The following is a 12,690-nucleotide window of genomic DNA, read 5'->3' as shown; positions in this document are numbered from 1 at the left end:
TCATTTTTCTTTTTCAAGTTATGGGAAGTCTAGAAATTTACTCTAATTTTACTTGAAACAACTGTTTATCATAGCTCAAAGCCTCAAATAATTGAGACCCATATAGAATCAACAAGAGCTAACAATCGTATTAATTACGCAATTTGTGCGATGTGTTATCTATCTGAAAGTAGAAGCACCATTTATGTCTTATAAAGGCTTAAGAGAAGAAGACAAAATCAACCCAAGTCTATCTACAAAAAGTAACAAAACTTGAGTATTTCAAGATATGGTACCTTACCTGAATCCTCCTCAATATCTCAACAATGGGTTAGGAAAGCTCAGTTTGAGAGTGCTAATAAGGTCTGTCTGTCCTCAGGGTTCATAAAAAATTATTCTAAATTTATAGGAGAAATTCAAGCGCATTCTAAGATGTTGGGATATATACTATTAACCATGGATTTTGTTTAGATATAGTATTTATTATGATAATATTGTTCATTCAATTTTAATAAAGTTTTAATAGATCATATATTAGTCGGTGTCCTTTGCTTATATAGTAGATGATTTAGTGTATAGAGTTTAGCTTATACACGGAAGATTAAATCATCGGTTCTTATAAGTATAAAGTTTGAGTTCACAATCTAATGATAGAATTGGACAAACCATCAGGAATGATTGTAGCACAAGATTAAATATAATTTATCTTGATTATGGGAATGGTTTAATTCCAACTTCTTGTGCTAGTACATTTTGTATGTATTGAACGGACCAAGTAGAGATAAGTATTTTATACTGACTTAATAAAATAAACTCTCTAGCCATTAAATGTACTTATATTTTTAATCTTGATATAATTATTATTAGCTGTGTATATTATTATTGTTTTGATTTATTAAAAGGCGAGATTCTTTCGTGGGTCAATATGCCTGGTAAATATGATAATAATAATGTACATTGGCGAAGTAATAGTTAGTTGATGGAATCCATGTCTCGGTTTAGAGATTGATGATACACCTTTATGAAAGCTTATAAGTTTTCATGTGTAAACCCGGCCGGTGGATTTTGTATCTGACACATGAAATAAGTTAAGCGAAAGTCTAAAGGAAATAATCAATAAATTAAATCGTCAGTAATTTAATTTAATTGATTAGTATCTGAATCTTAACATGGGGAGTTAAATAAGATTTAATGGATGAATTTCGAAATTGAATAAGGAGTGCAATTACGAATTTTTAGTGGAATAATTCGTAATTAATTATGGTGGATATTAATTTCGAAAATTATAAATTAATTCCATAATTGGAAGCCTTGTTAATTAAATTCTGTGGTCCCTGCTGTGCCTAAATAATAGAAAATAAAGGAATCCTTTTTCTAGTGGAAAAGAAAACCCAACAGGTTTTGGAAAAGGGTTTTAACCCTTAAAACTTGTGCTATAAATACATAAGGTTTTCCACCTAGAAAGAGGAGCATATGGTGGCCGAATTTCAGCCCCTTTTCCTTAGAAATTTCGCCCACACGAAATTACTATTTCCGGGTATTATTTGGGTAACACAGTAGAAGACCGTGGAACGTTCGGAGATCGTGATCGTGCGGGGTATGGAGAATTCATTGAGTTGCTGTAGAATTGGAGGCTCGCGTGATAAAGGAGTTTGCTCACGCTTCAAGAGGTAACCAGTGAAATCCCGTTTATGCTAGTGGTCTAGATTACATGTGATTTTGATACTGGGATTGCTTCCGCTGCATATATTAATCCATCATAAGTAAGCATTTGTTTAGATTTTTTCTTTCTGAAATTAAATTTTATTTGGCTAGCTTCATTATACTGTCTAGTTGTGTGCAATCATTGTTCACTGGCTATTTATTATAATTGAATTACTTTAAAACTACATCTGTTGTCTATAATTCTTGTAACTTTTTCTCAATTAATTTCGCATGCAAACGCTTAATCCCTAGTTTAGAATACTTACTGCGTATGTGGAGTACAACGTCAGCTTCAACTAGTGGTTTCAATATAATAATATTTAGTTTTTATATACTATATATTAGGTAAAGTGCAATGCCAGTAATGCATACAATGGATGAATAAAGAAGATGGTGCTTCTCTGCATAAGAAACTTTCTATAATCATTATCACTCTGAATACTAAAATTTTATTCCATGTTTGAGACATAATCAAATAAAGAGAATAAATAAATCACAGCATACACTTAGAATTACAATTTTGTCCTGTATTAAGATATCCTTTTGGTGGTCAGTAGTCACCAAACTCTATAGATGAAACGGATGTAACTGAAAAATTGAAATGGCCCATCAAATGTTTTCTAGGGTCGAGACCAGCTACGGCTAAAGCAGCGAACTTGAATTATATAATTGAAGCTATGTCAGCCATTCTCAAGCTTTACGGTGTGGACAAGCAGGCAAAGAGGGCAAAATTGGTTCTATTGAACTTATTGTTTTGAGCTCGATCCTTAAGTGTATAGGAAAAAAAGGGAATTATGCTTGTGTGTGTAGATATATATATATATATATGCCTGCGCCAAAGTCATTCCGAATCCACTAACTCTAAAATTACGAGTTACCTCTAATTTCTAGGCAACTAGGCTGAAGAAATTAAAGAAAACGTACCTGAAACCATTCTACGAGAAGATTAGCATTAAGCCAAGTTTTGATTGCATCTTCAAGCAGTAGGCCTCTTTTCCTGAAGATAATGGGCTTTGGATAAACTGCTAAGCCCCTTTAGTCATTGTTTTGTTTGCCATTCGGTGTCGAATACTCATATTGAATCCCTGACTAATTCGAATTCACCTACCTGGACTTTTTTTTCATTCCCAGAGCTTGAATCCAAGACTTTTGGTTAGAGGTGAAGGAATCCTATACATCCCACCACAAATCTCGGTGGTCCTATGCTATGTTCAAGGTTTTAGTTCCTATGATGAAATGTTTCAGTTTTAAAATAAAGACATTGTTAACAATGAGACAGGGACTCTATCCTTTGGTATTTGGGAATTCCAATTATGTTTGCTTTATACTGCAAAAGATGTCCGAGAAAATAAATAAAGAAGTGCAGCATCAGCAAAGATGAGCTTAGCAGTGGCTGAACATCATACTCAAATTGCTCCTATTTGTTCAATTATTTAGAGAAACAATTAAGTTTAATTTGTAAACATGAAACACACATGTATATTTTAGAGAAAAACATAGAATATCAGTCTTACATAAAACCCCAATTCATGTCTCAGTCTTACGGAAATGCATAAAATGATTCTCATTGACCTCTAATAAATAAACGAATGCATTTGATCCTGTTTTCGTCAATTATATACTTCTGAAGATGTCCACAAGACCACAACAAAAGAAAGTTACAGCAAAGGGAGACTAAATTTAAATCAAAAAGTTACAACACTCGGGTAACATCGTGAAAGAAAAAAATCAGGAGATAATGTTGATAGGCAAAGCCCTTGATATTACAGATACATTGGCAGTATTCTCTCTCCACTATACAAATTGAAGGTGGATTCTGTTAGCGGGTGTGTTTACTTCTGTTAAAATCAAATGCCAATAATATAGAATACAGACCACACACTTTCTAAAGATAGAACGAGAGTTCTATAAATATAAGAAAAAATTATTAGCCAATGCTTAAGCGAGAATCCAATGAACGCATGCTCGTTTGACGCCTTGGGATTCCAATCTCACAAGCATTCACTCTTGCTGCAAATCGGAGAGAACACAGGGACTCGCCAGTAGAAGAAGGATCCGGTGCAACATTGACAAACATCAACGTCTTCGAGTCACCACCTAGACAAGGCTGATTAAACATGCAACAGTCAGAAAAAATATACTAAAAAATCTGCATTTAGTAATGGCACAACTGAACTGAATAGGACACATTTCAAAATCATCTTTTGGAAACAGATGCACAGTCCATTGATTCTGCCTTAGAGCTCAAATAAATCAGATGGAAGGCCATTCTTCATTTTAAATTGGGGCTAGAGCAATTTTACCTGGAGAAGATATGTAAGCTTTGAGTTCCTAAATGGCACATGCTCCTCTTTCTTTGCAAGAGCAAATATAACATCACTTAAAGACGATAGACTCTTGTTGATAGCCTGAATGAAAATCAGACAAAGTAGAGAATTGGTTTAGCAAAAATTTCTATCAAAACGGGAAGTTTCAAGAAAAGACAGTTGAATCAAATACCTGAGTTTCTTTCAACCTATCTCCAGTAGACCCACTCTTGGACAGACGCTCACTGCCAGCAAGATCAATCAAGTTGAGTACACCTTGCACTTGCTGCTCTGTGCTCTGCACATGGATATGAAACTATTAGTCAATATAAAATTCAAGTCCCGAAATAGGCGTCCCAAATCGGAATATATAGACAATACTTTGCCATGAATGTTCTCACCTCATTAACACCGGAAATTCTCAAAGTGAAAACAAAATGACTTCTTGAAGAATTCTCGTTCATCTGAGTCTTGCCAACAGACCTACAGAACACACAAATTCAGTAAAGCAAGGTTTTACAAAACACTTTTTGAGTCCAAAATACAGGAAATAAAAGTTCCTCACTAGTTAACCCCAAATATCAAATAGAGGTATTTTTAAACAGCATATTTTATGCAAAGGCTGATGACAGATATAAAACTGATATTAGAAAATAGATACTGAGAAAAAAATAGAAGATATATTTTCATACCTGCTTTGTGCAGCCCGCCTTAGAAGAGAAGAAACCTTGCTACTACTATGAACATCTACAATTGTCAGGTCAGAGACATGGGTGTTGCCATTTACATCATGTTTGATTGTATATTGCTTTCCGCCGTTTTCTGGTCTGGAAGCATCGAAACCTGACAAAAGGTCCCGAATTGTCTCGTTGTATATTTCAAGCATAGAAACCTAAAAATAATATGGAAGACAATATCAGAAAAGAGAAACAAGTAGTGGGAAAAACGATATCAAAAAGAGAAACAGACTAAGTAAAGAGATCAAGAAGAATTACAATTTCTCACCTGCATTTCATATTTCCACCCTTGTGCTTGAAGAGACTGTCGGGTCTCAAATACCTGTTCTAAGGTGCGGGGTATTAGTCCTTTATTCTCTGGACTTTCTGGGTTGCCCATCATTGTATGTGTCTTGCCAGAACCAGTCTGACCATAAGCAAATATACAAACCTGAAAAAAGAACAGGACAATCAGCTAGTGGATCACTTGCTTATGAATTGAATGATTTGACATATCTAAAGGAAATGAACCTTTTAATCCCTCCATTTCATTTTATAAGGCGGTGTTTGGTTGTCGCGGAGTTTAAGGGGGAAACGTAAGACTTATGGCACATTCAAAAAGTATCCTTAGTAGTACTTGCACACTTGTTGAGTTGTTGTTGCACTAGATTGTGCACCCCCCCCCCCCCCTTCAAAACGTATCCGTTACGTAGTACTTGCCGTACTCTTAACACTGCCGATGTATGTTTTAGTGGTCGTATTCAGTTAGACGGGTAAAATTACCCCCCCCTCTTCATGGGGTTCCCAGTGTGATCCTCACTTGCTCGGATGTTAAGTTTAAAGTTAAAGAGTTTTAAACATAGAAGGCCGGATAGCAAAGTTAAAAAATATATTACCTTATAACCGTCAAGAGCACTCTGTACAAGTTGGGATATCTCAACAAAAACATCTTGTTGTGAAGCCTCGGGCGTGAAAACTTTGTCAAATGTGAAGGAATGCTTTTGCCCTTGAGTAATAGAAATATCAAATCAACTTTCACAGAAATTAAAGCGAAGTTAAAAAGAAATACAAATTTTATCTGGTTCAATGCGATAGAAACAAATACTGACCATTTTGTGCCACGTCAATCCCTCTCCCTTGTGCTTCCATTGAGGTAGGAAAAGAGATAACATTGGCTTCTGTACTAACACAGTCTTCAGATAATAAAGGTCTCACTCTACAGAAAACCCGTATGTTGCCTTTCAATTCCTGCATTAGAAAGATTTGTAAGTGAATCTTAGGTGAACTTTTAGGATAGTTGCATATCATGTCTGCGAAATTTACCAGTATAGTATTGTGCAATTTTTTCCGAAGTTTCTCCCCTTCCACAACTTTTGTTTCTGCATCAGCAAGACGCTGGCGCAAATCAAAGATCATTTTCTTCTGCTCCTCATATTCTGTTTTTGTTTCAAGTGCTGACATGTCGGACATCTGACAGAAGTGTTAAAATATTAAGAGGAATGTCATTTAAAGCTTATGAGGTATAATGGAGTGTAGAATTTTCAGAAAGGAAAATGAATGTCAATATGCACAGAGAAAGTGCATTTTCATGCCAAACTGTAACACACCTGTAACCTCTTCTCCGCAAAAGTAAGTTTTTCTTGCAATCTGATTATTTGTTCAGATTGAGACAGACATTGTGCCTGAGAAAAAAAAAATCAAGAAATATGGCTATTTACTACAAACAACTATTGCTTTGAGATGTTCAGACATATAAACACAACCAGACGGACCTCCAGTTCGTTTGCCCTTACTGACATGTTCTCTAACTCAGCAACAGATTTCCCAGTACATTCCTTACATTTTTGTAATTCAGCATTTAGAACCTGGACTTGATACAACTGTTGATCACGATCATCCCTCATCTTTTGTAAATCTGCCCGCAAACATCCAACTTCATTTGCTAAAGTTTCTTTTTGTTTCACAGCCTCATCTTGAACAGCCTTTGAAGTCAGAAAGGAAAAAGAGGAATATGATTCAGAAGATAACAAACAGCAACCATTTGTCTTCTTCAGTTTACACAGCAAATGAAGAGATGACATTGGAGAAAAGCAATAAGCAAGCAACTACTGCCTTGGAGAAAAACACCATACCAAGAAAAACCTACAAATCATAAAACATCATCTAGAAATTTGACTAGTTCCCATATTGCCGTCAAATTCAGGTACCCGGTCATACAGTTAGTTGTTGGTACAGGTAGCAGAAATAACAAACTAAGCTTCAAGCAAAAGAAAGTAGTTTAAACACTCCTGAAATGAAGTGGCATTTCAGATTGCTACAGCGTTACTTCACTATTTGCTCGATATATAAGTGCTCAAAAAGAGGAGATTGAAAAAGAAGCTGCATAGATGTTGCTAACAATGGCAAAAAGAAAACAAAAAATGAAAATCCAAAACTTACTCTAGAAGAAGAGAGCTGTTCCTGCAAAGAAGTATAATGCCCCCTGAGGGTGCTGAGATTTTCAACAACTGCAGCTTTCTCCTTCTCCACACGCTTCAATGTTTCATTTGTTGAAGCAAGTTCAGACTGGAGCTTACTGTTGTACTGCTGTAAACTTGTATTGTACTCCTGTAACCGCTTGTACATTTCATTTAGTGATTGAATCTGCAGATATTATTAAGCACGATGTAAGTTCAACAAAGCAATTCACAACTATAATCAAGCCAAAACAATACCTTGTACAACTCCTTACCTTTTGATTCGCACTTGAATTGTCTTGTTGAGATCTCTTGAGCTCTTCAGAAACTGAAGCTTGCAGTTTCTCTGCTGCATCTCTAGCCTCTTTCTCCCTACTAAAAGAATCCATCGCTTCCTGATCAAATTGTTAAGCAATTCAGAGACAAAGTTATATTTTATATGCTACAGGGGAAAGCTCCAACAAAGATCCCAAGATAAAGAAACATGATCTTTGCCCTGCCAGTCCTACCAATTTGGCTGACTCCTCTTTTGCACACTTCTCTTGCAGAGCTTCAATAGTTTTCCTTAACTCCATTATGATTGAGTTCAATTCTTCCTCTTTGGCTTTCATAAGCATCTCTAACAAAACGCAAAAGAGCTAATGTAAGTCAGTAATTCACTGGACTAGTGGTGGAGCGAGAAAGTTATACAAGGGGAATCATAAAGACACTACAATGTCACACCTAGAATTTGAACCTTGATCGAAAGCAATTTTTGACCCCCTTCGCCACTACACTAGAACTTTTCTTTATATAAAGGGGATTCGACAATTCATAACTTAACCAACAAAACTTATTTTTTCTCAATTTGCACATACAATATTTCGACAAAGGGGATTCAACTGAACCCCCTTATTCCAACATAGCTCCACCATGCATTGAACAACACTAAGATATACAAGAGGAACACACAATCATACCCATCTCGTTGCATTTCTTCTCTGCTGAGTCTAGCAAGGTTCTAAGTGATGCCTGTTGTGTGACATGGCTTTCTTCAAGCTGCTGGAACCACTTAACGCATAGCTTAAGTCTTCTTATGTATTCTGACATGAGATCGCACTTTTCCTAATAGAAACAATAGAAATTTACACATCAGTAAACATGCAGCATAAATCTATTTTAGCATTTGTCTAATTAATTAAATCAACATATCACACCTTAGTGTTAAACTTGTTCTTAGTTTTCAATTTCTCAGCGAGTAAAGATTCAACATCCTCTTTAGTAAACTCAAAGGCGGGGCTATCTGAACCGGCAGTACTCGGCGGTCCACTAGTAGGAATCAGATCTGGTTGAGCCACTGCATTCACCAATGCAAATGCTTGCCTTGTTGGTCTACCAGCGGTCGTCGGCATTCTCGGAATCGCAATTTTTCTCTTCTTATCTACTGATATTTCATCTGTTGCGTACTTACTCTGCAAAACCCAAAAATTTGGATACATAAAAGCGGAAAATCAAACACAAAATATATGTAACGGGAAACCATACATACAGAGGAAAATAGAATGTTGAAAGTAAAAGCTTTGCTTACATTTGAAGGGCTAGAAGGAATTGGGGCTTTGTTCTGGTTCCTAGGAGGAGCCATTTTGAAAAAAAATTGTAATTACGAAATGGTAAGTAATGAGAAAAAGAGAGAGAAGTTAAAATCAGAGAATTTGATTTCGGGGGTGTGGGACTGTGGGTCCGTGGATTGTAATCGAAGCTATGAATACACTATCACTACCGTTGCTTTGAATTGCAGTAAACTGAGAAAGACACACACAGTGATGAATTTAGAAAAAAGATTTAGAGCAAGAAAAATATTATACTCCAATTGAAGAAGAGAAACATCATCTAGGCTCTCACTCTGCAACCCTAATTGGTAATTTGGTCTGTTTGGATCGACGGAGGTTAGGGACGAAACGACGTAGTGTCGAAGAGCGTACGCTGGGGACTGAGGAGTATTTGAATTTTTTTGAAATGAGAGCAGGCGCTAGGGGCATTTTCCATTCGTTGAAATATTCACTACCAATTATACCCCTAACGGTCCATTTAATATCATTACTTGGACCCTTTTTTACTTTTTTTTATTTTGCTTTCATTTGAAAATATCAATTTCATGTCTCATTACAAATATTAATTATATGATCTTTTCACAAGAGTTCAGTAGAAAATAACACAAATAATATTAAAACACGTGAGATTTTTATATGGTCATTTTCTTCTAAAGGAGATCATTTCTTCCTATTATATTTTGTTACAATTTTCTATTAATCTATTTTTAAAATATATAGTAATTATATATTTGAAAATAATATAATTTTAAATTTTTTATTTTACCTAGAGTGTCCATATTTTATAGACACAAAAATCTAATTGACATTTAAGGCTAGAGGCGGAGCTAGAACACAAGTTACAGATTTGACCGAACTCAGTAGCTTTAATCCAAATTCGATATTTGTTTAAAGTAATCAATTGAATTTAAGAAATCGACTGGACGGTTGTCCTCGAGGCTCCACATGGCGCTTAAAAATTAATTACGACTATCAAAGTATTCTACTACGTATGTATTACCACATCTTTTGTATATAATTATTTTATCATTTAATTGTGTACTATTAATTTATTTTAGATTAAATTACGTGACACTTTTATATTGCGAGTTTATGACTCGTGAATAACCTTATTGCATTATGGAAGTTAACCCTTGAAAGTTGAAACTAATGATATAGAAAGTATATTCAGAATTGACTCATAATTATGGAGTATGCAACTATTCTTCTTAAGCATTTTCAACTGTGATAAGAAGAACATTTGTCCCAATGTTTTAAAAGGCGGGGGCGAGAGGCGAGGCGTTTTTACCTCTAACAAGGCGAGGCGTAAGCCCTGAGACATGGGGCGTAAGTCCCACAGATCTTTAAATTTTACTAAATTCAAGAATTTTAAGATATTAGATATTAGAAAATAAAAAATAATTATAAAAATTACATTAAAATCACAAAATTATACAAATAATCTACTTAAAATATTTATAATAATTCAACTATGAATAATACGAAACATATGACATATATCATAATATGCAAATTAGCTCCAACGTCGTTACAACTCAAATATCACAAATAATATGTATTCAATATGAAATCTTATATGTATCTCTTAAGGAGTAATGAACCTTGAAAAAATTTCGATATTATAATCTGATTTTTTCTTAAAATACTCCTTTTATTTAATATCTTTCTACTTGAAAGAGAATATATATAAAAATATAATTCACAATTTAAATATGATTCTCTAGCATCATTTATTTTTAATTTTCAACAAGGTAATAAAGTGACACATAATTCATCATACAATACCATGATAACTAATTATTTATAAATAATTACTAGCTAATACTGAGCTATTAAATTAATAAGTATTGTATCTCGTAAACATGAAAAGAATAACATTTAGAAAAATAATTGTATAAAAATTTATGGACTATTATATAGTAAAGACATAACAAAAGTTAATAAATAAATACTTTTTAAATGAAAGATTTATTTAAAATTAATTATCATAGCAGTCTTAATGGATAACGTACAATAATTTTTATTTTAATTATGACATAAAATACTCTCAACTTAATAATTTATGATTAAGAAAAAAGTAATTTTAAATAGTCAATGATTTATTAAGAAAATTTGAGGATTTACAAGGTTAGTCGCATATAATTGCATAAAGTTCAATTAGGCGAGCCCAGTACGCTGGGCGTTGAGCGTGTCTGAGGCATAAGCCTTGATGGCCGAGGCGTAAGTCTCATGGAACTGAGCCCCACACATAAGCCCAGGGGCGTTTTACGAGTGCTCCGTCCCAGGGCGAGTCCCAATTATGCCTTTCAAAAACAGAGTTTCTAAGTGATTTCAACTTAATCACATTAAGTTAAAATGCATTTCATAACATAACAAAATTCTTTCTTGACACTTAGATATATAATAACTGCATTAATACAGAATAAAATGGAAAAAAAATTATTTCAGACAATAAAAATCAAGCTCGCGTGGTACAACGTCAAAAGCATCATATTTTACTTTAGACTTTTTTTGTATAATCTTTTTTTATTTTCTTTAAAAATATTTTTGTATGTTGACTACTATCTGGTAATCCATTGTAGTTGATATAAAACACATTACAAGAATTGTGATAAGATGAATATGATCCTTTTCATCGGGCAAGACAGGAATCGAGTTCAAATCTTGGTAAGAAAAAAAATCCTCACAGAAAGTGCTTCTCCGGGCAAGAAGTGAATCTATATTATTGGCGCCCTAATGCAGATATCGAACACAGAGTGAAATCCCAAAAAAAAAAAAGAAATTGCAAAAAGCACGACTCTGTTTGATTTTTTTAATCTATATTCACCTTACGAGGGAGGAATGAGAAAGAGAAAAAAACATAAGTATAAGAAAAATAATCATCTCGGGCAGCTAATTAACCTGCCCGAAGTTCATCTTCACTTCCCCAATCTATCCTCTGCACCTGTATATAAACCCCACAAAGCTCTGAGTCCCATAACTGTCTCTACAAATTCTCTTGAGTAATTCCTTTGTTTAAGCATTTCACATTTTCCCTTCAATTTCTGGTACTATTTTCATATCCTTTTACAAAAATGGAGGCAATGAAGATGAAGATGTTCGTCGTTGCAGTCATGGTGATGATGGTGACCATCTCCGCCGTGAAGGGCGTCGGTGCCGCTGATGCTCCGGCACCTGCTCCAGCGTCCGAAGCAGCCATTTTCGTCCCCACCTTCTTCGCTTCCTTTCTCGCCCTTGCATTTGCTCTTATCTTTTGAGCTACTTGTTTGGACTTTATGAGTATGTTTTTGGTAATTACTGTTTGTGGGTGGATTTGGAGTTCTTGCTTTGCGACTTTTGACGAATCTTCGTTAATCTATTTATTTATTTCCAAATGTTAGTAATATGTATTTCTGGGTAATATAATGGGAAATTAGGGAATAACCCATAAATATCTTGACTCTGGTCTGGAGTTTGGTGTTCAACTTTTATTTAAGCATTTTCTATTTTTATAATTCCATTTTTTGCTTTGTTCATTTAGTATACTTGATGTTTTTTTATGAGACGTTTTAACCGTTTGGATTCAATGTAGTCGTGATTATGATTTTAAAATTTGGAGGACTACTTTGAAAAGAAATGCTATTTGGGGTGGGTGGTGGTGGTGGAGCAATCTTTTAGTGGCGGTTTAGATAATATTTTGGTCGAAAAGAATTAAAGGTGAAACTAAAAAGTAATATTATGAAGTTAAAATTATGCTTGAACATGAATTTCACTTGAGAAGAAGAAGTAATATTTCTCTTTATGCTTTTTATTTTATGTTTAGCACCTTGTTTGACCCCCCCCCCCCAAAAAAAAAAAAAAAGAAGAATCTTTCAAGTATTCCACAATGTTTTTATATTATGATTTTAGTGGTTTTGACATGTAGTATCTTTATCAAAACTCTTTTACCAAAAGAAGAGAT

General features: G+C 34.4%; 2 protein-coding genes across 2 annotated transcripts; one reads left to right on the top strand and one right to left on the bottom strand.

The window, feature by feature from the left end:
• Positions 1–3,267: 3,267 nt before the first annotated feature.
• LOC109218027 (kinesin-like protein KIN-14N) lies at positions 3,268–9,137 on the bottom strand. The gene is made up of 17 exons (XM_019382344.1): positions 8,729–9,137; positions 8,358–8,612; positions 8,121–8,265; positions 7,671–7,780; positions 7,437–7,556; positions 7,145–7,348; positions 6,478–6,687; positions 6,313–6,387; positions 6,029–6,175; positions 5,815–5,953; positions 5,602–5,711; positions 4,995–5,156; positions 4,682–4,881; positions 4,391–4,472; positions 4,183–4,287; positions 3,987–4,091; positions 3,268–3,790 (listed from the first exon to the last, which is right to left on the bottom strand). Exons 1-17 carry the CDS (start codon positions 8,780–8,782, stop codon positions 3,611–3,613), a joined length of 2,403 nt encoding a protein of 800 aa, XP_019237889.1. The 5' UTR covers positions 8,783–9,137; the 3' UTR covers positions 3,268–3,610.
• Positions 9,138–11,705: 2,568 nt separating this feature from the next.
• On the top strand, positions 11,706–12,265 carry LOC109218024 (arabinogalactan peptide 13-like). The gene has a single exon (XM_019382341.1). The coding sequence runs from the start codon at positions 11,825–11,827 to the stop codon at positions 12,005–12,007; it is 183 nt and encodes a 60-aa protein (XP_019237886.1). The 5' UTR covers positions 11,706–11,824; the 3' UTR covers positions 12,008–12,265.
• Positions 12,266–12,690: the final 425 nt, after the last annotated feature.

This window comes from Nicotiana attenuata, unplaced genomic scaffold, assembly GCF_001879085.1.
Source record: "Nicotiana attenuata strain UT unplaced genomic scaffold, NIATTr2, whole genome shotgun sequence".
Lineage (NCBI taxonomy): Eukaryota > Viridiplantae > Streptophyta > Magnoliopsida > Solanales > Solanaceae > Nicotiana > Nicotiana attenuata.
The sequence above is the reverse complement of the archived record's forward strand: the minus strand, read 5'-3'. Positions and strand labels throughout refer to the sequence as shown.